Source organism: Sus scrofa, chromosome 13 (genome assembly GCF_054392235.1).
Source record: "Sus scrofa isolate SSC_HxYL_T2T_F1_AM1 chromosome 13, Sscrofa_HxYL_maternal_Yorkshire_Landrace_v2.0, whole genome shotgun sequence".
NCBI classification, from domain to species: Eukaryota; Metazoa; Chordata; class Mammalia; order Artiodactyla; family Suidae; genus Sus; species Sus scrofa.
In genome coordinates, this window is record NC_139395.1 from 176,721,881 (window position 1) to 176,748,905 (window position 27,025).

A 27,025-nucleotide genomic window follows, 5' to 3' on the forward strand; every position below is an offset into this window, starting at 1 on the left:
AATATGATCATTTAGTAATAATATTAATGCTTGGCCTTCTCGTGGGTGTGGCCAGGGCTCAGCATGTTCTAGGGCTGGTGCCTGATCCCTGGTGGATGTAGCTGTGTCTTGAGGTCTCTGGCCACAGGGTCCCAGGATTTTTGGGTCTAGTTCCTGCATACCAGTATACAGGACTGGGTTCTGGGTCCCCTTGAAAATAGGACCATGCAACATTTTCCGCATACTAGAGCAGGCTCCCAATAAGGAGTACCGTCAGTGTCTATGTCCCCAAGGTGAGCTCCAGAATCCTCGTGCATCTCCAGGAAAGCCTTCAGGATCTGTAGGAGGGTCTCACACAGGCTCCTTTCAAATTATGGCTGAATCTGGAGCATGTGGGATTTAGTAGATGCCTTTTAAGAGTAGAATCTCTATTTTCCAAAGTAATCTGGGTCTCAGGAAAGTAAGCCCTGCTGGCCTGTGAGAACAACTGATTTCAGACCTTGACATTCTGATGCAGGACCCCTGGACTGATGAGTCCAATGTGGAGCTCAGACTCATTGCAACTTGCAGAGAACCTCTGTGCTTATAGTGATTCTTCCATTTGTGGGTCACCCACTTGAGGGTATGGGCTTGATTATAGTGACTCTGCCCCTGCCACCTGTATTTTTGAAGTTCCTTCTTGATATCTTTAGTGGTAGAAGGTCTATTCTGACTGATTCAGGTCTTTCTCATTAATGGTTGTTCTCTAAATAGTTGTAATGTTGATGTGCCTAGGAAGGGAGGTGAACTCATGCTCTTCCTACTCTGCCATCTTGGCTCAGGGGTGCTATTGTCTTCATTTAAGTGTAAGCAAAACATAAGGAATTGTGTAGGGGTGCCATGTTGACAACAAGTGGACCAGAAATCATTCATTTTATGTGTTAAATTTATTCAGCTTAGGTATGTCCAGATTTCTTGTTGGACATTATTTTGTTTGTGTCTTTGGGGAAAGATTAGTATTGATTTAATGGACTATGTCAAGATGATGGCCAGACCCTTTCTGGATGGCAATCATTTAATCCATAGTGGGCCTGAATGGAACAAAAAGGTAGAAGGACACCGATTGTTCAGGAACATGAATCTTATTTTGCCCTCAGTGCTCTTGGTTCTCATGTTTTCAGTCTTAGACTGAAATCTATGCCATTGGCTTCCCTATTCTCAAAGCTTAGAGCTATCATCAGGATTCCTGGGTCTCTGCTTTGCAGAAAGCGGATTGTGAATCGTCTCAGCCTCCATAATCATAGGAGCGAATATCTTAAATGTCTAGATTTAGAGATGTAGATATATATGTAAATAGATGTGTACTATGTATATGGGTTGATCTCTGTATTGATGGATGGATGGTGAATGGATGGGGAAATATATAGGTAGAGATAGAAAGAAATTAACAAATGTGCATGTACACACACACACACACACCCAGTGTATCCTGTGTCTGAACAATCCTGGTTCCTAATACAAACCCTCACAGTTCATTTAGTGTATTTCTTTCTTTATATTGAAAAAAGATGGGAAATATTATGATGCAGTTGTTAACTGTTACCATCAAATAAGGCTGATTTAGAAGGTGCCTTTTCAAACAATTTTTCATCTTATTATTATAGCTCAAGGAATACCTTGTATATGAAATTTCTTTGAAATAATGATCCAAAAATTGATCCAACCCAATACAAGTTTTTTTTTTCTGATTAACAGATGTATCTCTCATTCACTTTATTGCCAAGATGCAATGGAATTTTGATTAGCTATCATCATTATCATCTATGCTTCCCAAGAAAAATTTATAAAAATGATCCACAATACTTTGTCCTTTGGAAAAGATGCAAATACCTTGCAGAGCTAGGACAAGATTCTCTAGAAGGCTTTATATTTTATAAATCAGTGTTTACTATAGGTTACTTTGTCTTCAATAGCCAGGTTTCAAGGGTCCAGGAATCAAGAAGTGGAAATGTGAATGGCAGCACTCACTAATACACTTAGTAACATACTAGCATATTTTTTCTTTATGTTCCCTTGCTCTTATGCTTTGAAGGCTTAGAAGTCTTAGAGCCAGAGGTAGGAATACTTCCACCAGGTAGCACAACGAGTTCATTGTGCAGCTCATTGTGTGTGTGAGATGGAAGTTAAGACTGCCCATGAGCTTCTCATTCCTCTGACTCATATTGAAGGAAGGGAGTTATTGTGTGGACTAGATGACTGATCCTTCCTACTAAGGAGAAATTGGAATGCTACTCCACAATGGAGATAAGGATCAGCAAGTCTCAAATACATATTACTTTGGATATCTCTTAGTTGTGCAATTCGCTATAGCTAAGGTCAATGGCAAACTTTAACAAACTCATTGAGCAGGAATATTTGTGGCCTAGACTCTTTGGGAATGAAGATTTGCCTCACCCCACCAGGTAAAGAACAATGGCTAGCAGTGGTGCTTCCTGAAGGCAACGGGTATATGGATTGGTAGTGGAAGAAGGTAGTTAAAAATACCATGTGTTCATTAATAGGATATGAGGATAAAAAAGCCATGTGTATTTTTTTCTTAGTTTGGTAAGGGTATGTTTTGTATATCTGGATGTCGAGGCGGTGAAGGTGTGTGTACAGCTAATGCATTTATTTTCTTTCCACTATTATTCCCTTCCCTTACCATATAACTTAAATGTATTGATTATGTATCACAGTATTTAAGCATTGTGCATTTGACATCATAATATTCAAATTACCAGATATCAAGAAGAAGAATAAAAATCACTCAAGGATTTTACCTCCTCCTCTGGGGAAAGATTTAATACACTTTCTTATGTGTATGTTATAGTTGTTTCATGTTAGGTGGAGTTATGAGCTTACTGTTGTCATTTTATGGGGATTAAATATGGATAAGGAATTGTATATGGGTACCAAGTTGACAATAATAGATTTTTGATGGTTGGGTTTATGTGTCCACTTGGGTAGCCATGGAATGTCCCCATATTTTGAAAAACATAATTTCTGGTGTGTCTATGAAGGTTTTTCCAGAAGTAACTAGTATAGAATTGGTAGACTTAATTAAGCATGTGGCCCTCTTCAATGTAAGTGGGCATCATCCAATGTGCTGAGGAGCTAAACTGAGCAGAAAAGGCAATGGATATTTGAATTTGCTTTCTGCTTGACTGGTAGACACACTATCCTGATGACTTTGGTGATCTTTTTTCTCAAGACTTCAGACTCAAACAGGAAACTTCTTTTGGCTCTAATGTCTCAGGCCTTTGATCTATGACACCTACTGTCCTGGGTCTCCTGATTACAGAGGGAAGATTCTCATGCTCCATAATTGTATCAGCCTATATCTTATAATAAAAACATTTCTATAGTAAAGGTTTACTATATGTGTGTTTATGTGTTTGTGTGTGTGTATAATACATACATAACATGTATATCTGAATATCATATTGGTTGTACCCTGGCCAACCCTATGCTAATCAAATAATCATTGTACAGTTGGTGAGTTTCTGGCTTTATATTGAAAACTAGAAGAAAATATTGTGATACTACTGTTAGTTATTTCCCTCAAATATGTACCTTCAAACATATATAATAATGATATTTAAGAATTTATTTATTTTGTATCTTTGAAACAAACATCAAGTTAAACTATTTCTCCTGAATTTTTCATCCCATTCTCACCAAAGAGCTAATTCTAGTAATCAGAAGAGCAGGAACTATTCACTTTGTGTAATACTTGAAATTGTCACAAAATAGTCTTAATAAGGTGAACTGCATTCAGCAGCCATGCCAGGCCCAGGAATCTCCCTGGACTCTTTAAAATATTGGAAAAGGCTGATGCACTCTTACTGAATTCTCTGTATTTGTACTGTTACATTTATTTAAATTCTGTTGGTATCTCAAATACTTATCTAGACCCTCATGTGTGTAAGCCACTCTGCTATACTAGAACTTCTCAGTTATAAGCTGTAAGAATTTGTTGACTGAAATAAGTATTAGACATATCCATTTGTGATCTAAGGAGAATAAATAAACCAGCAATGTTTCAAATAAGTGCACACGCTGATTCCCTTTAGGGTAATCTGGAGATGCATAAATGCATCATTGAAGTTTGTTTTTTTTTTATTTTTGTTAAGCGATTTTTTTTCAGCCAAATTCTTTTATTTATTTACTTACTCATTCATTTTTTTTTTTATTTCCCCACTGTACAGCAAGGGGATCAAGTTATCCTTACATATATACATTACAATTACATTTTCCCCCCACCCTTTGTTCTGTTGCAACATGAGTATCTAGACAAAGTTCTCAATGCTACTCAGCAGGATCTCCTTCTAAATCTATTCTAAGCTGTGTCTGATAAACCCAAGCTCCAGATCCCTCCCACTCCCTCCCCCTCCCATCAGGCAGCCACAAGTCTTTCCTCCAAGTCCATGATTTTCTAAATTAGACCTTGAAGAAAGGGCACCATTTCAATTTAAATGATTACAGTGTATTTGCAGAGGTGTGGGTTGATTCTCTGTGGAGAGACATGTATAAGCAATAGGATGAACCTGAGTAGTGAAACCAGAATGCTTTCAGTAATTCATTTTGAATATAAGACAGAGTTTATTAGAAGAAATGTGAAGGAATAGACTTCAGAGTAAAAACACTTTTTCCATATGAAAGAACCTTAAATTATGCCAGAAAAAAAGGCAGGGTGAAGAAGAGTTAAATGCAGATAGAGATGAGAGAGATGAGACAGAGGTAGATAGATAGATGATAGACAGAGATGTAGATATAAATCATGTTATCTGAGCATACACATGAACAAATATTTACTTAAGTGTATATAAAGATCTAGATACAATACCATATATCCATATATCACAGTAGGAATGACAATTCTTTAAAAGATATGCAAGAGCTATTTGATTTCATATGAGTTCTTTTTAAAAAGAACACTCTGACAACTGTTGGGAAGAAAGCATCAAACAGATAGAGGAGATAAATAGGTAGAGTTTTGCAAATCATGGAAGAAGAAGGTGGTTAGAAGGGTGAGGGTCTCAGTGGCAAAGAATGTACCCAGAATCAGTAGTGAGAAGATAGAAGGGGTGAACCTGAAGATGCACCCCTCATTCTACTTAGAGAATGTAGTGTGACAAAGATGAACATTTGAAGATTTTAAGATACAGACTTCCAACCTCTTTTTCCTCTTTATGTCCTCCGCATCCACTCACTGACCCTTATGATATCATCTCATCTTAATATTATTTGAATTTTGGTAATATGCATTTAGAGATCCTCATTGTCAACCACACATTCTAGTAAGCTTTTTATCCTCCTACCTTCATTTTTAAAAAAAAATCTAAGAGACTTGACCATTTTCCTCCTATTCTGCCGTTTCTTTGTTCTCTATGTCTCTTCAAATTAAATCTTCATTCAAATCAGATAGGTTTATGATTTAGTGAAATTTTTCAGGTTGACCTACAACACACAAACACAGCTAAAAAGGACGTTAGAAAAATCAAATACAGTGAGAGGCAACTCACCTCTATCCTTTTCTCTAAAAATAACACTAAGCTCAGAGCATCAGTTATACTGCAGCTGTGTCCTCATTGTCTTATCTCCCATGTCATTTCCCCCCCCATTGCTTTACCACTTCTGTTTATTTATCTCTATGGTGTGGAGATGATCTCAAGAAGTACAATTTGCCATACCCCAAATCATGAGAACCTTTTGATGGCTACCAGAACCAGTCTCTCAGCTCTATAACTGTAGTAATATCAAGCATATCAGAAAGTCCTATTCAGAGGAATGGTACTATATCAGTGCTTAATGCATTTAAAATATTTTCATACTTGTTTTATTCTCTAATTATCTTAGAATGATATAAACAGTTGATATACAGTTATTTTAGGGAAATTATTAGTTACCAATATCTAAAATCATTAAAAGCATAGGTGATTACAAATGCACAAATTTTAAACAATAGTGAACACATAGCAAAATTTAGTCTGCACAATTTTGTGTTGTTTGAATACAAGAAGAACATGTTAGTATGAAATCTAAACATTTCTCTTTAACATTTTTGTCAGGGAATCTATGACTTTCTTGTTTCTCAGGCTGTAGATAATTGGATTTAAGAAAGGAATTATGACAGTGTAAAATAGAGAGTCCATCATATCTCCATCATTTTCTTGTGCAGATCCAGGCAGCACATACATGAAGAGAAGAGGGCCATAGTATAAAGACACAGATAGGAGGTGGGCTCCACAGGTGGAGAAGGCCTTCCTTATACCTTGTAGAGACCTCTTTTTTAAGACTGTAAAGAAAACAAATGTATAAGAGACAAGAACAATGGAAATAGTGAATGCCTGTATTATCCCAGGGAAGATGAATACCATCAGATAGTTAATGGAAGGGTAGTACAGGAAATCTTAAACAGTGGTATAATGTCACAGTAAAAGTGATGTATGATGATAGAATCACAAAACGTTAACCTGAATAAAAAAGCATTATGAAATGTGGCATGGAAAAGGCCACCTAAAAAAGGTAGAACTAATAGCCAGATACATAGTCTATTGGTCATAATCACTGGATACAGTAATGGTTTGCATATGGCCACGTAGCGATCATATGCCATAGTTGCCAACAGAAAACATTCCGTGGTTACACAGATTGCAAAGGAAAAAAAAAAAATTGTACAACACGTTCAGAGAAAGAGATCATTTTGCTCTTGGCAAAGAAGTTGACCAGCATTTTGGGGGTCACTGTGGATGATAACCAAGTATCCACAAAGGCCAAGTTCCCAAGGAATAAGTACATGGGGATATGAAGGTGAGGGTCATTGCAGATGAGAGCAATCAGACCAAGGTTTCCAAGGAGAGTGATGAGGTATATCATCAAGAAGAGCAGGAACAGGGGGATTTGCCACTCTGACTGATACTTAAGTCCTGTGAGAACAAACTCTGTCAGTTCTGTTGCATTTTTTGCTTCCATGTGTTTAATAGATGGCCTCTGAAGTACAATGCAATAAATGGAAAGTGAATATCTAGCTATAATTTAAAAAAGAAAATTTGATGAGGCTAAAATAAATAAAAGCATAGAAGCGCCTGTATGCATTTTATTTGATTTACCAAAAATATAAAAAGTAGTTGTAGAAATTGCTACACTGGAAAAATGTGATTATTTTGCTTCAAAATATGTACAGGGATGGACAGATGTAGAGGAGAAGAAAGACATTCTGAACGTGAGCAAATTTATGGGAAATTTTTTGAATTAGGTAGAGAAGTCTTATGTTTAAGACATGAATGTAGTATCAAAAGTAAGAGTTTAGAGGAGCCTGGAGTATAAAATAAGTTGAATGCCATATGAAGGATCTTGAATGTTACTCTTTAAGGATAACCATTCACTGAAAAGTAAAGCAGGGAGCAGCAGCATCACTTATTTTGTTCGTTTTCTTTTGTTTTGTTTTTGTCTTTTTTAGGGCCGCTCCCATGGCTAATGGAGGTTCCTAGGCTAGGGGTCCAATTGGAGCTTTAGCCACCAGCCCATGCCAGAACCACAGCAATGCGGGATCCGAGCCATGTCTGCAACCTACACCACAGCTCATGGCAATGCCATATCCTTAACTCACTGTGCAAGGCCACGGATTGAACCCACAACCTCATGGTTCCTAGTCGGATTCGTTAACCACTGTGCCATGATGGGAACTCCAGCCATCATAAAGAGACATAAAGAGAAGGAAACCATGAAAATTAGCATAGGAAATTTATAGTAAAGACATTACAAATGGAGATACATTATTTATTAGATGGATAACCTCTGATCATCTTTTCTATCATATGAGTGTTGGTAGTGGAAAAAAGATGTCATCCATTCTAGGATGCCAAAAAGACTAGAAACTGACTTTAATCTTGCCCTGAGAGGGAAGGGACTAGATATAGGGTTAGCAACTCAAACTCACCTATACTGGAATGACAATATGAAGAGGGGAGAAAGAAGTCAAAAGTGGATGGAAGAGATTTTTGGTTGCAAGTGAACCAGAGGTGCAAGACACCAGAATGCATTCTGTGCCCACATCAGTGGCATTGTCAGTGTGAATTGTGACATTCAAGGTCAACTCTAACTGAACTACAGTTGGAACATGGTTTTGGGCGTCAGCTTCATTCTCTGTTTTCTACCCATTTCACCAATGAACTTCTCTAACTACCCTAGCAATTCTAGGTTTGAACCAATTTCCATTCAGTTAATCCATTGTGTCTTATAACCCAGAGCTCTGGCTCGCTCAAAAGGAGAAAATAAAAAACCAGAAAAGGCTGCTGAGCAGAGAGGTCCGAAAAGCAGGAGGGAGTTGGAAAGCTGAGACATGGTCACTTAAAGAGAGAAATGCTCAGAAAAGACAAAGGAAAGTACAGTGCCTAAAGCATAATGAATCTTCTGATGGGATAACAACTGAACAAGATAACTGAGTGCAGGAATTAGGAGACTTTCAGTGGCTTTAGTGAGAGCAGTGTCCATTTTGTGATAGAGTTGAAGTTCTAGAATAATGAGAAATGAATAGGAAGAAAGTGACCCAGCACTATGAGAATGAAATAAAGTATCAAAGATGTGGAGAAGAGATGTGAATTTGTCTTGTAGGATGATGTCATGAAAGTTGTCAGAAAAGAGAGAGCTCGGTTTGAGAGGAAAGGGGATAAAGAAGAGTAACTGGAACTTTGGAGGGTGAAAAGAGAAGCCAAAAGAGACAAAGGGACATAGATGCATAAGTGTAGGAAGGACAAGGTAATGAAGAGGGAGAGAGGAATTACCAGTGAAAGGATAAAGAAGAAATAAAGGGAAAGGCTTAAAGGTAGGGCATAAATATTTGTCTTCACTCTAATTTTCATTGAAAGTCATCAGCACTAGGAATGCTTTCTTTTCCTAAAAATCCCAAGTTTATTTTCCTATGGAATACAGGCTTTCCTTTTAACTTTACTTGATACCTGTGTATTGTTGATGTATGTGCTACTGCTACCTAGTATCTTTGTTATCACTATGATTAGAGCCGACTTTCTCTAGAATCCTACTGGTTTTACTTGATAGCTTTTGCCTCTCCACTAGTTGTATAGGTGAAAAAATTGAGCCCAAGCTAGAATATTAATACAGACAGTATAAATTATGGCAAAAGCTGCAGTTATTGTATGTATATTTCTTGGAATTGGCTTCCTTCCATAGAATCCCAGATACCTAGGTAATCAAAATTTCAATTTAATATGTGAGTACTTACTAGGTAATAAATTTGAAAAGAGCACTTGAGAAACATTTCATGTATACATTGCTTTATATATTTATACACACATATATATACAACCTTTCTGTGTGTTTGTATATATGTGTGTGTGTATATACATATGTATCTTTGTATGACACTAAATGTCAATGAAGTTATTTTAATTTCCAAAGAAATTACTGAAGGAATTAGGTTAAAGGATAGAGAGATGAAAATTTAAGTGATTTATCTTAAAATTTAATCAGCATGTGTTTAATTTTAAAGGAATATGTATTTTCAACAGAATTATCAGAAAGATTTCTTACACAGGAAATATTATGACTTAACTCTCTAAACTTACTTTTGAATTGTTTAACATTCTAGTTCACCAAAATGTATCCTCTAGAGTCATTATTCTAATTAGATAAGTGTATACAATTAAAGAGCACAGCATAGTCTTAAAGCTGTTTTATGCATAATAATAAAATATACAGATTATTCACTATGTTTTCATTTTTAACTGGTTAATTTGGCATTTTGTAAATCAAATCAAAATTATTATAAATTTAACAGCATTTTAACTTTCTCTAAAAATATATAATCAATGTTAAAGAAATAAATAATTCTCTCTTACCAATAGTTACTAAATTGATGAGATCCTTTTAGTGTTTGCTTTGTGAAATCAAAAATAAAATAACATCACTGCATTGACAATAACACAGACAGCAATAATTTACACACTGATAAATTTTAGAGACTTCATTATCCAAGCTTAAGAAAACTTGCTTTGAACATAGGATTCAACCAAGAGTACAACTATATGCTTTTGCAGAAGAGGGAGAAGTAACAAATTGAAATTCCCCAGATAGCACTCATGGCCTCCCATTAGGAAAAGACTAAGCTGTTCTGCTGGGCATTTTGGACTTGGACATTTATGAGAAATGCAGCTTGTTTCCCAGGACATCACAGGCTCTGAAATCATAAACATCAGAAACTGTAAACAGCTCCAGTTTTAACAACTGGAATTTTACCTCATGACATTACTTTCCACCACAGAGGATACTGACATCTTTATGCACACTCCAGTGTATTTATGGTACCTGACACCATACTTTGTTCAGTATGATCTTGTCTGAGCTAATCATACATGATTTTAATGAGACCAATGTTCTAGACTCCCTTAGGTGGTGACTCCAAGAAATTTGAGTTTCCCTTGTAAATGTATCTCTGTTCCAGATCTAAATGATCACAGAAATCCTAGATTATTGGAAAAGCACAATATGGTAAATGTGACATGCAAAGAGGGATGAGGAAGGAGCCGCATGGGGTCAGGGAAGGCGGCATGTGTGAGTAACACAGGGTCTGGAGGCTGGGTCATGGAGTTCATACTTCACCTCAATTTAGAGGAAAACTATAGAAGGATTTTTAATGTACTTAGATTTGACTTTTGTGCAATAATGAAGTTGTCAGTGAACACTTGTTCAAAAAATGAAACAATAATTTAGTTTTTGGTATTTTGAGGTCATATTTGAATAGAAAAAAAAATGTGAACTCTCCACTTGGGATATCCTTGGCTGGATAAGAACAGAGCAAATATATCATTTCAGTAGACTGATTAGACTGATTAAACACTCATCTGCTTCCTTACAATTTTGTTTGGGGAACCCAAACTATAAAAGAAAAATAACATAGGAGAGAGGAGATCCTGGGAAAAGTACACATGAGTGTGGAGTAGGGGAATGTGATATATACAGCAGCTGCTTTAACATAACCAACATTTAATGTAAATTAATTGTCACCTTAAATTTTGTGCATTTACCACCTAAATCATCTGGTTGCTTATCTGTGAGCCAAAAGGTCTGTGTTGTTGCTTCCAATAGGGGCAGTCTACATGAAACTTTACTGAATTTTATCCCTTTGGCATATACGAACAATGAACGTTTTTGAAATAGGAGGTGGCATCATCAAGTATTTTTTTTTTTAATTAAATAGGTGTTTGCAGACCATAGGCTTCAGGGAAAATAACATGGTTTCAGAAATACTAATCAGGAAGCTGTGACTATTGTCCCATGATTCTCAATTCAGATTACATATTAGAATCTTCTGGGGGAGGTTCTGGAACAAAATATAGATTCAGAGGTTCTATAAAAATTGATTTAGTAGATCATGAATGTCACCTAGTAGTGTGCAATTTTAAATGTTTCCTAGGTGATTAAACTGTATGCAAAACTCTTATTCTCTGTGTGATTTTTTGGAGAATGATGAGGAATTAAGGATAATCATTCAAATAAATGAGAACAGAGTCATGTGCACTGGTGAGATACTGGATGTGAATGGTTGCTACTAAAGAGAGAATCACATGATGACTCAGGAGAAAGTCATGAAATATGGAGATGAAAACTCAGATGCAATGGCCAGTTTTTGCACAGAGCAGTCTTGACATCCACATGATACATACTTGGCGTTATGATTCTGCAAATGCTTAATAGGATTAATCATTCGGTAATCATTGAGGTGGCTAAAAGCAAAGTTAACCTAAAACAAGACACAGAGCCATTTATCTTAATTAAAGGTGGGAACTGGGGGACTCAAGTTCGTGGGGACCAAGAGCCCCCACTCAACAAACCACATTGCTTTTATTGTGCTTTTTAGGATTATGTTAAGTGAACAAGGGGGTTGCCAGTGCAGGATATGGTTCTTTTTATTATTTAAAAAGTTATTTTATTATTTTAAAAGTCACATAGCTGGTAGATGGTTAAGAATTTATTCTGACCCATAGGCATTTAACAATCCTTAGCATTGAGAAAGATTGGTGTCAGCTATCTATATATAGCATCTAGAGAATCTTCACTGTCCTTCTGCAAATGGCATGTCTATCTAAGGCAACCCAGCATGCCTAGGTTTGCATCTCTTAACTACTGCTCATAAAACACTTGGGGCCATGAGATTCCTCTTTCTTTTATTTAACAGGACATACTATGCTGTGCAAATGGCATGCCAATCTGCACAGGTCCGGCATGGCTAGACCAATGCAGTATGTCCTCATTCAACTGACCATATCAATAACTTATGCCTTTTGGTCTTTGTTTTTAAGCGTAAGTCTTTTACCAGCACTATGACTGTTTTTCAAGCAGGAATGTGGGGTGAAGTAAAGCAGGACAAGATGGAGTTTTCAGCAGAGAAAATAGAAGCAAAGAGGCTTAAAAAGTGTTTTAGAAACATGTCTCCCGATAGGACATTTAAGTAGTTTCCATGTCTTGGCAAATGTGAGTATTGCTGCACTTAACATACAGTTGCATTTATCCTTTTGAATGAAAGTTTTGTCCAGATGCACAACCAGGAGTGGGATTGCTGGTTATATGGTAGTTCTATATTTAGTTTTCTGAAGAATCTTCCCCTGGTGGTTGACCAATTTACATTTCCACCAACAGTGAAGGAAAGTTTCTTTTTTCTCCACACAGTCTCCAGCACTTGTTACTCGTTGACTTGCAAATGATGACCATTCTGACTAAGGTGAGGTGATACCTCATTGTCATTTTGATTTGCATTTCTCTAATACTGAGTGATGTTGAGCATTTTTCATATGCCTACTGGCCAATCATATGTCGTCTTTGGAGAAATGTCTCTTTATATTTGAAGAATCAATATTGTCAAAATGACTACAACCCAAAACCATCTACAGATTCACTGCAGTCCATATCAAATTACCAAGGACATTCTTCATAGACTAGAACAAAATACTTTAAAATTTGTGTGGAAACACAAAAGATCCCAAAGAGCCAAAGCACTGTTGAAAAAGGAAAATGGAGCTGGAAGAATCAGGCTTCCTGACTCTCACTACTTCAAAGTCATAGTCATCCAAACCATATGGTAATAGCACAAAAACAGAAATATAGATCAATGGGACAGGATGGAAAGCCCAGAAATAAACCCAGGCACCCATGGTCAACTAATCTTTGAGAAAGGAGGTGGGAACATACAGTGGAAGACAAATAATCTCTTTAATAAGTGGTGCTGTAAAACCCAGACAGCTACATGTAAAAGGATGAAATTAGAACACTCTCTCACCTCCCCCCCACACACACACCACACACACAAATACAAAACCTCCTTAAGTATGACATGATATACTCTGTGCCAGGACCCAGTCTTACTTATTAGAAGAATAATACACGTTAGGAGTTCCTGTTGTTGCTCAGCTGGTTAAGAACATGACTAGTATCTATGAGGATGTGGGTTTGATCCCTGGCCTCACTCAGTGGGTTAAGGACCTGGCATTGCCACAGGCTGCGATGGAGGTCACAGATACACCTCAGATCCATTGTTGCTGTGGCACTTGATAACACCTCAGCTGCAGCTCCAATTTGATCCCTAGCCTGAGACCTTCCATATGCTTTAAGTGTGGCTCTAAAAAAAGGGAAAAGGAAAGAATAATTCACTTTGGGAGTGGGATCTGTGCAATTTTCATAAAAGAAATTTAAAAACGAAGTGGGCATGCATCAGTCATGCCAAGCCAATAATTTCTCTCGGCTTATTATCAGGCGAGAAAGAGAGATACCCACTTACACATGCTATGCATTTGTGCTGTCAATCATTTTCATATTACACATATTTCACAAATTCCTATTTAGGATCTCAAGTCTGTAAGCTACTGTGCTACCTACTACAAAAGACAGAAACCTTATACATTGTCATCTAAAGGAGATTATAGACCAAAATAGGACCATATTATCATACGTGGCCAAGTGGGGCCAAGAAGAATAAATAAACTGGTAAATGCTTGAAATCAGTGAGCACTCCTATCTTCTTTGAGAGGCTCTGTAAATGTATCTTGGAAGTTGTAACATTTGAGAGAGAGATTGAGAAAATGATACCAGGTCAATGTTAAATGAAGATGGAGCATTTGAGTGGAGAGGATTCTCTGCGGAGGGACCTCTGTGAGCAAAATCATGAACGGGTCAGAGAGAGAGGTTTGTCCAGAAGGCTTTCAGTAACTCGGTTTGGGTATAACGTAGATCCACAGGAGAATTGTGGAGGAAGGGCCTTCCAAGTTAAACTAAGTTAAATCAAGTTTTTATTCGAAAGGATTTCAAATAGCGTCAGAGGGAACAAATGCTGAGTGAAGTTTAAATCAATCAATCAATCAATCAAAGGTGTAGTACATATTACATTCCTTTTTTTTTCTTAGTTCTCAGAAGAGTGAACCCATTTCCTTCCTGTTCTGCCATTTATCTTTTCCCCATGCCCATTGCTACTTAGTTCTTTGAGCTAAACTTTTGGCCCTCAGAATTAGTGAAGATGTTGAGAATACCAGCAGCAAACAACATAGGCAGAAAGGGCCTCAGAAGGCATCACAGACAATGAGATGGAACGCTAGGCTCCTAGCTCCTCATAGAAGCACACAAGAGTTAAGAGCATCCTCTCATGGTTTGGCCTGACCTTCACTGTCTTAAACCCCTTGTCATGTATTCCTCATTGCTTTCCTATTCTGTTTATTTCTCTGTTGGGTATGAGAGATGAATCTCCCAGAAAGTGGGTTCACCATGAACCAAATATAAGATCTTTGGATGGTTGGCAAAATTTCTAGAATTTATGTTTGTTCACTCAACTACAAACATGCCCACTCTGTGGAGTTAAATGTGGTATGACTCTTCAGGCTGTACAGCTATATTACTATCAAGCACCTCAAACTCAAGTACTTTTCAGAGGCACGACACTACTTTAATGCTTCCCAACTGACTAATAATTGTACTTATCAAGCCACAATGAAAAATATAAAGACACTTTTCAAGTTAATTTCTGCTGAAGTTAATTTAGTGTGGCATGAACACTTGATGAAATGGCCTCTCTGTTTTGCAAAACATACACAAGTATTTGAAAGAATTTATGAGGCCCTGATATTTGAGGACATTAAAATAACAGGACAATTATGATGAAAGAAAATGTTAAGCACTAATCTACACATAACAATATGTAATCTGTTCAAGTTTGTCTTCCTTTCATGTAAAGGAACACATATTCTTCTTCCATCTAACTTTTCCCTCAAAAACTTTTCTCACTGAATCTTTGACTTTCTTGTTTCTCAGGCTGTAGATGATTGGATTTAAGAAAGGGATTATGACAGTGTAAAATAGAGAGTCAATTGCATCTTGATCATCTGCTTGTGCAGACCCAGGGCGCACATACATGAAGAGAAGAGGCCCATAGTATAAGGAGACAGATAGGAGGTGAGCTCCACAGGTGGAGAAGGCCTTCCTTATACCTTGTGCAGACCTCTTTTTTAAGATTGTAAAGAGTATGCGTGTATAAGAGACAAGAACAATGAGAATTGTGAACACCTGAATTGAGCCAGAGAAAATAAACATCATCAGAACATTAATAGAAGGATTGGTGCAAGAAATTTTAAATAATGGCATGATGTCACAATAAAAGTGATGTATTGTGTTAGAATTACAGAAGGTTAATCTCAATAAAAAACCAGTATGAATTAAGGCATGACTAAGACCACCTACAAATGATGACACCAGCATTCTCAGGCATAGTTTGTTAGTCATAATCACGGGATAAAGTAACGGGTTGCATATGGCTACATAACGATCATATGCCATTGTTGCCAGCAGAAAACATTCTGTGGTTGCACTGACTCCAAAGGAAAAAAATTGTACCACACATTCATGGAGAGATATCATCTTGTCCTTGGTAATGATGTTGACCAGCATCTTGGGGGTCACTGTGGAGGACAACCAAGTATCCACAAATGCCAAGTTCGCAAGAAATAAATACATGGGGATGTGAAGGTGAGGGTCATTATAAATGAGAGTAATCAGACCGAGGTTCCCCATGATCGTGATGAGATACAGCATCAGGAAAAGCAGGACCAGTGGGATTTGCCAAGCTGGTGGATATGTCAGTCCTGTGAGAACAAACTCTGTCAGTTCTGTTGCATTCTTGGTTCCCATATCCTTAATGAATGGCCTCTGAAATAAAATGAAGGAAATGCAAAAAGACAATTATTAAGAATTTAACAATTAAAATTTGGTGAGGATAATTTAAATAATACCCTACAGAAGCCTAAATGTCCTTTATGTTATTTATTCTTACTAAAAACATGAAGGTATTATGGAAACTGTTATATTGAAAACATGCAGTTGTTGTATTTCAAAATATGTGTAGGAATGGACAAATGTAGAATGGAAGCAAGTCATTCTGAACATGAGCAAATGTATGGGGAAATTATTTCATGAGGTAGAGAAACCTTGTTTAGTTCATGGAAGTAGCATTGAAAGTGGATTTTAGAAGGCCCTGGAATTTTTTTTTTTTTTTTGTCTATTTGCTATTCTTGGGCCGCTTCCGCGGCATATGGAGGTTCCCAGGCTAGGGGTCTGATTGGAGCTGTAGCCACCGGCCTATGCCAGAGCCACAGCAACACGGGATCAGAGCCGCGTCTGCAACCTACACCACAGCTCACGGCAACACCGGATCGTTAACCCACTGAGCCGGGGCAGGGACCGAACCCGCAACCTAATGGTTCCTAGTCGGATTCGTTAACCACTGCGCCACGACGGGAACTCCCATAAAAGGCCCTGGTTTTTAAAATAAATTGAATGAGATGTGAAAGATGTTGCATTTTATCTTCAAGATATAGGAAAACCCTGAAAACTTTTAAAATGTGAATCACTACTTGCTTTCTGAAACAAATATTTTCTTATAGAAAGGCTGCAAGGTAAAGAACTTGGGGTCAAAAATACTAATCAAGAAGCTGGGACCATGTTCCAGTTATACCAAATTCAGATTACATATCAGAGTTTTCTGGGGGGAGTTATGGCACAAAATATAGATTCTGAGGTATAACTATGAAATTTGATTCAGAAGGTCATAAGTGGTAATAGTAATAGTGTTTTATAAATAATTCCCAGGTAGTTAACATGCATGTGAGCTTCTTAGTCCACGTGTGATAGGACATTAGGAGTTCTGAGGAAGGCAAAGAGATAGATCAAAATAAATCAGAATATAGACCCCTTAGGACTTGGTGACATCTTAGATGTGAAGGGTTGGTTCCTAAAGGTGAAACATTCTCTTGGTGTCTAGGTAGATTATCAAGAAAAGTTGGGATTGAGAACTCAGAGGCAGCAACCACTTTTTGCAAAGAATACCTTGTAAACATCAAATTGAGAGAAACGTAGCAATAGTATCCTACAAATACTTAATAGAAATAATGGCTTGGAAGTCACTGAAGTGTCTGAAAGCATAGTATGTATGACCTATCCAGTGGACAATGTGCATGAGGTTAAAAATAACATAATGAAAATAAGTGAGAGACAGTGATATTAAATTAAAATGTATACACATCATTTATTAGATAACTCGCACTACTCTTTTCTGCCACCTTATTCTTGGTGGTAGACATGCACTGTAATTCACTCCAGAACCAAAATTCTGAAAACTGACTTTCTTACTCCTCTTAAACCTCGAGTGAGGGGACCAGATCGAGGGTTAGCCAAGCAAACTCACCCACACTGGATTTGGAATATGAAGAGGGGGGAAAAAATTCAACTGTGGACCAAAGAGATTTCAGTTACAAGAGATTTTTGGTTGCAAGCAAGAAGTATCATGACACCAAAATGCATGCTGGGCCCACAAAAATGGCCTGATTAGTGTGAGCTGTAGCATTCAAGTTTAGCAGTAATGACAGCAACTCATAATGAGCCAGAGCTGGGACATGCTTTTGGTTTTTGGCTGTTTAAATAGATTTTTTGTATGTGTTTCAGTACATTTCTCCAATGGATTACTCTAACTTCTTTAGCATTAATTTTTAGAGACATTTCAATCCAGTTAATTCATTGTCTCTTCTACCCAGAAACCTCTTCTACCCAGAATTACATAGAAAGAAAAAAAGAAAGAAGGAAAGGAAGGAAGGATGGAAGGAAAGGAAGAAATGAAAAGGAAAGGAAAGAAAAGACCAGAAAAGTCTACTGAGCAGAATGATCAGAGAAGAGGGAGGAAATTGGAAGTCTCAGTGTTGGGAACTCAAAGAAAGGAAACTAATCTGAAAGACAAAGAGAGTGCCATGCTTAAAGCAAAACAAATGCTCTGACAGGTTACAGAGTGAACAAAGATCACAGAGAGTAGGATTTAGAAGATTTTTAGTAAGAGCAGTTTCCAATTTGTAGTGTGGATGAGTCAGAGAGTAATGAAAAGCAATGGGAAGCAAGTGGCACAGCAGGGTGGAGAATGAAACAAAGTATCTGAGATGTGGAGAACAGAGGTGAATTTCTTGTCTTGTGGAACAATGCCTTGTAAAATGTCAAAACAGAGGGGGGCCAGCATTGATAGGAAAGAGGAGAAGCAGTGAAATGGGAAATTGGGGGAGGAGGGGAGAAATCAAGAAGCAGGAAGAGATGAAAGAATATTTATGGATACCTGCAGGCGAGAGAAGGCAATGAAGAGGGCAGGAGGAGGTACCAGAGAAATGCTTAGATGAAATCAGAGAAAACACTTTGCAGCAGGGCTCAAATATTCATCTTAACTTTGGTTTTAATTAAAAGTTGTCAGCAATAGGAATCCTTCCTTTTTCCTTTTTTCAAAATTCTAAGATTATTTTTCCATGGAATTTTTATATGAAATAAAGACTTTCATTTTAATTTTACTTTATAAATTTGTACTGTTATTAAATATACCACCACTGCCTGGAATCTTTGCTATTACTGTGATGAGGGCTGACTCTCCCTAGAAATCCTGATGAATTTACTGGACAGATTTTGCCTTTCCACTAGTTTGATAGCAGAAAATAATTGAGCCAAAGACTGCAAACTGAATACAAGCAGTTTAAGTAAACAATATCAATAATTGCATTGTTATTTTACATTTATTTGGAATGGGCTTTCTTCATGCTCTTCCAAAATTAAACAGTGAAATTTTTCAGTTCAATATGTGAGTACTTACTAAGTCATAATGGTGCAAAGAGCACCGGAGAAACATTTTCTGATATTTTCTATATAGGTATTTTTTTCAATGACCTTATGGTCAGAAGTGGGTGAAAGGAGATAGAGTGGTACTATTTAAGTAAACTAACTTAAAATTTTATCATAGAATGTTAGTAAGTCAATGGAATAAGGATTTCATAGACAATTATCAGAAAGATTTCTAATGCCGGAAATATTATGACCTAAATTCCTAAAACTTTAATTTGTTTAACATTCTAATTCACCAAAACATATCCTATGGAGTCATCATAATTATTCTAATGAGATAATTATATTTCATTAAAGAGCACAGTATAGTCTTAGAGCTAGCTACTTATCCAGGTTTTATTTGCAATAATAAAATACACAAATTATTCACTATTTTCTGTTTTAAACTGGGTATTTTGGTGTCATATAACACAAATTAAATTTATTATACATTTACTAGTAATTTACTTCACATTAAAATGATGAATATCATAGAAATAATTCTCTCTTACCAATAAATGTTAAGTAATTGTTGAGATATATTCAGTGTTCAGTTTTCTGAAGTAGAATATAATACAAGGGCACAGCCACAATATTTTCCACACTGATTCATTTTGGAAGCTTTATTTTCCAAGCTCAGAAAAATGTTGTTTATATGAATTTGTTTTGAATAGAGTCATCCAGTTGTACAACTGCGTGCTTTTCCCAGAAGAGGAAGGGGAGAGGAACTGAAATTCCCCTGATAATGCCCATGGGTTCCCTTTAGGACAAAATAAAGCTTTTCTACTGGGCATTATGCACCAGGCAATATATGAGGAATTCAGGCTATTCAATAAGGCATCACAGACTCTGAAGCTATAAACATCAAGTCACTGTTGACAGTGCCAGTTTTAACAATTGATATTGCTGCAATGAGCATGCCAGTGCATGTGTCTTTTCTTAAGGAATGTTTTGTCTGGATATATGGGTTGGGTCATATGATAGTTCTGTGTATAGTTTTCTAAGGTACCTCCATACTGTCCTCAATAGTGGTTGTACCAGCTTACTGTTCACTGCAACACAATTCACAATAGTCAAGACATGGAAACAACACAAATGTCCATCAACAGATGATTGGATTAGGAAGATGTGGTATATATACACAATGAAATACTACTCAGCCATCAAAAATGAAATAATGCTATTTGCAGCAACATGGATGGAACTAGAGACTCTCATCCTGAGTGAAGTAAGTCAGAAGGAGAAAGACAAATACCATATGATATCACTTATGTCTGGAATCTAATATCAGGCACAAATGAACCTTTCCACAGAAAAGAAAATCATGGATTTGGAGAATAGACATGTGGTTGACAAGGGGGAGGGGGAGGGAGTGGGATGGACTGGGAGCTTGGTGTAAATAGATGCAAAATGTTACCTTCAGGATGGGTTAGCAATGGGATCCTCCTATGTCACGCTGGGAACTATGTCTGGTCACTTATGATGGAGCATGACAATGTGAGAAAAAATATGTATACATATATGTGTAACTGCATCACCATGCTGTACAGTAGGAAAAACAGCTGTATTAGGGAAATAGCAATAAAAAATAATAAAAAAACAATTAAAATTGCAGAGTTTCCAACAGACATGACATTTCTAACATGTTTATGCAAACTCCAGATTTATCTATGAATTTTGATACTCTGAGTGCTTTGATCAGAATGAACTGGCTTAGCTAATCATGCTTGATTTTCATGAGGTTGAAGTTCTAAATTCTCTTCAGGAGCTAACCCCAAGAAGGTTGTCTTTCTCATGGAAACTGTAGCTCACATCCAGACTTATACTTAACTCCCCACTTTACACTGAAAATTGTTGAGGAATCTTATTATGTGTCAATTAAGGGAAGCTGCAAAGGAAAAAAAGAACAAAAGGAAAGAACACAATAGGAGGTAGCCTAGATGAATGCTCCTCAGACTTCAGTTCCTGTGAATCTCCTGGTGGTTTTCTTAAAATTCACATTCTGTTTCACTAGGTCAGGGTGGGGCCTGAAGCTCTTCATTTCTAACAAGATGTTGACTCTGAACATTTGCTATCCTCAAGGTCTTCCTTCATTTGCAAGCCAGCTTAGAGCTGGATTATTAAAGGAAAAACAACAACAACAACAAATGGAAAATGCAGCTGGTGTGCAAAGAGAGAGGCAAAGTGGAGACAGAACAGACAAGGGAGGCCAACATGGGTGGGATCTCAGACGAGCTAGAGGCTAAATCATAGACTTTGTTCTTTTTCCCAATGTAAAGGGAAACCACTGAGGGATTTTAAACCTAGTGGCCACAGGTTCCTATTTGACTTTAATTATCAGCAGAGACTTTGCCATTGAACTTTCATTAAGAAATACAATGACATTATTTGTGTCAAAATAGTATAATACAAAAATGGTAATATTTTGTTTTGATTCTGAAAATAGGAAAATATTTAATCTGTGTTTGGAACTATCTTGTCCAATGGGGGAAAGCAAAGGACATCGACTTTAGTAAATTCATTAATTCATTATCCTGTGTTCTTAGAAGTGTGCTAGTGAAAACTAAAAAATGCATAAATGTAGACCAAAGACAAGTCACTGGAACCTCAGCAGATGGGTGGCATAAATAATGGAATGTCTATTAGTAGCTTCAAAATAACCCATACCTGACATAAATTTACTATCCCTGTAAATTTTGTGTAATTATTTTCCTGCCTATGGATGAGTACAAAGGTCTGCATTGCTGCTTTCAGTATCAGTAGTCTTTTATTTTCTTCTTATTAGGACTGCACCCATGGTATAGGCATGTTCCCAGGCTAGGGGTCTAATCAGAGATATAGCTGTCAGCCTAGCCACAGCCACAGCAATGCCAGATTCAAGCAGCATCTGTGACCTGCATCACACCTCACAACAATGCCAGATCTTCAAGCCACTGAGCAAGGCCAGGGATCAAACCCACAACCTCATGGTTCCTAGTTGGATTCATTTCTACCTTACCACACTGGGAATTCTGTGTATGAGTAGCCTTTTGATTTTAGTCACTTTAATAGGTGGGTCATGTTGTCACATTGTGTTCTTCCTTTGCCTTTCCCTGGTATTATTATAGTGAGCATAGTTTTCTGTTATTTGGCATATGTGATATACCTTATTTAGTGAAATCTGTTTAAAGTGTGTGCCCATTTTTTATGGAATTACATAGTTTCTTATTACAGGGTTTTGAGAATTTTCCATATGTCCTAGATTCACAGCTTTTGTAAAAATATAGGAGTTGCAAATATTTTCTCTCGGATTTTGATTTGTTATCACTCTGGTTCACCGTGCCTGTTGGACCTGGTGAGCAAGAAGTAGCAACTCCTGTAGGCTTATTGGTAGACATTTGCAGCAAGAAGGTGAAAAATGCATCTATCCAAACTCCAGGGCCATTTAACTCAGTGAAATTTCTAGGGGTCCACTAGTCTGGGTCATGGGGAGATATACCTTCTAAGGGGAAGGATAAGAATTTGTATCTGGTCCATCTTACAACCAGAAGGAGGCACAACATCTAATGATCCCCTGTGGATTTTAGAGCAACACCATCTGCATTTGGGTGTGCCATTCCAACCCATGTACAATGTATCCAGGAGGTCTGGTAGTTTTAAGTGGAGCTCAAAAGAGGAGAATGGTTTGCCAGTAGTCTAGGCTGCTGTGCAAGCCGTTCAGCCACTTGAGCCACAGGATCCAACACAGACAGTGGTGCTAAGAATGTTAGTGGCATGTATGGATGCTGCTTAGTGCCTTGGACAGGTCCATATAAGTTAAAAAAAAAAACAAGGGTATACTCTTAGATCTGGACCAATGCCCTACCATACACTGCAGATAATTCACTATTCCCTGTGTGAGAAACAACTATTGAGCCACTACTGGACTTATTAGAGACTGAATGCTTAACTATGGGCCACCAGTTTTCCATGGGATCAGAGGTGCCTTTCATGAACTTGGTATATGACCCACCAAGCTATAAAATTGGCAGGACAAGGCCACACCTTTCTCAGGTGGGAGTGGTATGGACATGCTCTGGTCTGAGCAAGTCCTGAGGGTACCAGTAAGTTTCTTGAAGCAGTGGTTGAAATGCCCATGGTCCCCATACCTGCCACACTGGCTTCTCTATCCCAGCCTGTACTATAGGCTCATAGTGGTGTGGGGAGCATTCTCTATAATAAATAGTTAGAGGAAGTTTTTACCTGGACCTGATTTACCAATGCTTCTGTACCACATCCAATACCATCGGAGAGTAGACAACTAAAGAAGATATGCCCTATGTTGCTTCTTAATGTTGGCATTTATAAATTATGCTGCTATGAACTATGTGTTTTTAAAAGTAGAGTTTTACTTTTCTTTGGATATATATCCAAATGGAGAATTGCTGAGTCATATAGTAGTCTTTATTTGTTTTTTGTTTTTTGATTTTTGATTTTTTTTTCAGGAGACTCCCTACTATTTTCCACAGTGGCTGCACCAATATATACTCCCATTAACAGTGTAAAAGGATTCTGTTTTCTCCACACTGTCACTAACATTATTTGTGGTCTTTCTGATGATGGTTATTCTGACAGGTGTGAGTTGATAGCTCATTGTGATTTGATTTGCATTTCTCTGATGATTATCAGAGTTGAGTGTCTTTTCATATCCCTGTTGACTTCTTTGGAAAAGTGATATTCATGTCCTCTGCCATCTTTTAATATGATTGATGGCTTCTTTGCTGCACAAAAGCTTTTAAGTTTATTTTTGCTGATAGTGTAAGAACATTTTCTAGTTTCTTTTACATGTAGCCATCTAGTTTTATGAGCACAGCTTATTGAAGGGATTATCTTCTAGACACCAAAAGATTAATTGGTGTCCTTAAGTTCTTAGGCTTATTGCCTAGCTCTCTGTTCTGTTCTGTTGATCTGGGTCTGCTTTTGTGCCAGGAACATATTCTTTTGATGACTGTAGCTTTCTAGTATAATCTGAAGTCATGAAGTGTGATACCATCAGCTATGTTTTTTTTCAAAAGTATTTTGGCTATTCGGGATCTTTTATGTTTCCATACAAATTTAAAGTTTATTTGCTCTAATTCTGTGAAAAATGCCTTTGGTATTTTGATCAGGATTACCTAGAATATATAGATGGCTTGGGTAATATGGTCTTTTTAGTAATAATATTAATGCTTGGCCTGCTCGTGGGTGTGGCAAGGACCCATCATGTTCTAGGGCTGGTGCCTGCTCCCTGGTGTTTGTAGCTGTGTCTTGGGGTCACCGGCTACAGGATTCCATGATTTCTGGATCTAGTGCCTGCATGCTGGTATACAGGACTGGATTCTGGGTCCCCTTGAAAATAGGACCATGCAACATTTTCCGCATACTAGAGCAGGCTCCCAATAAGGAGTACCATCAGTGTCTATGTCCCCAAGGTGAGCTCCAGTTTCCTCGTGCATCTCCAGGAAAGCCTTCAAGATCTGTAGGAGGGTCTGACACAGGCTCCTTTCAAATTATGGCTTCTGCCCTGAGTCTGGAGCATGTGGGATTTAATAGGTGTCCCTTAATAGTAGAATCCCTATCTTGGATACTAATCTGGGTCTCAGGAAAGTAAGCCCTGCTAGCCTGTGAGAACAACTGATTTCAGGCCTTGACATTCTGATGCAGGACCCCTGGACTGATGAGTCCAATGTGGGGCTCAGACTCCTTGCTCCTTGGGGAGAACCTCAGTGCTGGTAATGATTCTCCCATTTGTGGGTCACCCACCTGGGGATATGGGTTTGATTATAGTGGCTCTTCCCCTTCCACCCCTATTTTTGAAGTTTCTTCTTTATATCTTTAGTGGTATAAGATCTATTCTGACTGATTCTGGTCCTTCTCATTAATAGTTGTTCTCTAAATAGTTGTAATGTTGATATGCCTAGGATAGGAGGTGAACTCATGCTCTTCCTATTCTGTCATATTGGCTCAGGGGTGCTATTGGCTTCATTATAGTTTAGGGGAAAAATTATTTTGGGGAAATAACAATAATAATAAGGAAAAAAAGTTTTAAGTGATACTTAAGGAATTGTGTATGGGTGCCAGTTTGACAACAGGTTGACCAGGTAGCATTCATTTTACGTGTTAAATTTATTCAGCTTAGGTATGTCTGGATTTCTGGTTGGACATTATTTTGTTTGTATCTTTGGGAGCAGATTAGTATTGATTTAATGGACTGTGTCAAGATGATGGCCAGACCCTTTCTGGGTGGCCATCATCTATATAATGGGCCTAAAGGGAACAAAAAGGCATAAAGACACTGATTGATCAGGAACATGAGACTTATTTTGCCCTCAGTGCTCTTGGTTCTTAGGTTTTCAGTCTTAGACTGAAATCTATGCCATTGGCTTCCCTATTCTCAAAGCTTAGAGCTATCATCAGCATTCCTGGGTCTCTGCTTTGCAGAAAGCAGATTGTGAATCGTCTCAGCCTCCATAATCATATGAGCCAATATCTTAAAATCTTTATCCATTAATCTGTTTGTGGTCATTTAGGTTGCTTCCATGTTTTCACTATGAACATAGAGGTGCATGCATCTTTGTAATTAGAGTTTTCTCAAGATGCATGCCCAGGAATGGGATTGCTTTATTATAAGGTAACTCTATTTTAAGTTTTTTAAGGAACCTCCTTACTGTATTCTGTAGGGACTGGACCAATTTATGTTCCCATCAGCAGTATAGGAAGGAAAACTATGGGTTTTGAAGAACAACACCAACAATCAAAGAGAGCCAAGACCAGAGAGGTTTTGACATATACCTAAAATATATGTAATGCATATGCTGAAAAAGATGTTGCCATGACTATTCCACAAGTCAGCCTTTAAAAATACTGTTCTAGTTTTATTGGCATTTGTTTTTTTTTTTTTTTTTTGCCTAATCCTAATCATGTAATTTCTTGGAACACAGTTTAAAACAAATTTGTCAGCACTCTTCTGAACAGTAGAATATTTTGCAGAGAGATGAGAAAAAAATGTATGCACATGTATGTAAAGAAATAGACACTGATTTTTTTAAATCTCCAAGTTAAGGAAATACATACACCTTCATAAGAAAGAGATCTTCTAGTCTATTATTTGTATTTCTGGGGGATTTTATCCGACCTCACCAGTGTTCCAGACAACTGGGTGAACCTAGCATTGCGTTATCATCTTTTACATCTATATATCCACTAAATAACACATAAGTATTTTAATACCTTATTTTTAAAGGAATAGGAAGAGTTTATCTTGACTAAAAGTAGGCTTTTCACTGATGTATTTTACCTCTTTGCCAACGTGGACTAAACTGACAAAAATAACGTATAAAATGAATAAAAACTATGCCAGAAGTGAGAATGGGATCACATCAATGGACTAGGGATTTGGTAAATTTCTGGAAAGGGTAATGTAGTTGGGATTATACTGAAGGACACATCAGAGCAGAGGAAGCAGACATGCAAAAGAGCAGCCCACCCAGCAATTCTGAGTGTCTGAGAAGAGCCCCAACCCTCTGCTCTACAGTCACCCATCTGAACGTAAGACGTGACAAATTACAAACCAAGTTTATACACTCAAAACGTGATGTCAGCATTATCATTCAAAGAACAGGCCATTTTGAGATATAGATTTTAATGATGGCAGAATAAATTTAAACTGGTACCTTCTATTATCAATCTAGATGTGAGGTCATAACAATAAATGAGCAAGAAAAATAAGGGTAATGGAAAGGAAACCATTAGAACCATGGGCTTATTACACAGCAATAAAAATCAAAAAAATACAGGCAAATACAATAACATGAATTCCCTGGGTTGAATGAATAAAAATAGATTGGTTCTTTTT

At 37.4% G+C, this 27,025-nt stretch overlaps 2 protein-coding genes and 1 pseudogene across 4 annotated transcripts in view; 1 reads left to right on the plus strand and 2 right to left on the minus strand.

Moving 5' to 3' along the window:
- Window positions 1-27,025, plus strand: part of LOC146397788 (uncharacterized) — a 797,689-nt gene that overhangs the window by 405,441 nt on the left and 365,223 nt on the right. The gene's annotated exons all lie outside the window — the stretch shown is intronic.
- LOC100621552 (olfactory receptor 5H8-like) lies at window positions 6,039-6,972 on the minus strand (annotated as a pseudogene).
- Window positions 15,223-16,203, minus strand: LOC100621857 (olfactory receptor 5H8-like). The gene has a single exon (XM_003358858.4). It carries the CDS (start codon window positions 16,180-16,182, stop codon window positions 15,223-15,225), a length of 960 nt encoding a protein of 319 aa, XP_003358906.3. The 5' UTR covers window positions 16,183-16,203.

What these genes read in the sequence shown, in the direction of transcription:
- LOC100621857 (XM_003358858.4), bottom strand. Translation starts at nt 16,182, where the DNA reads ATGGGAACCAAGAATGCAACAGAACTGACAGAGTTTGTTCTCACAGGA.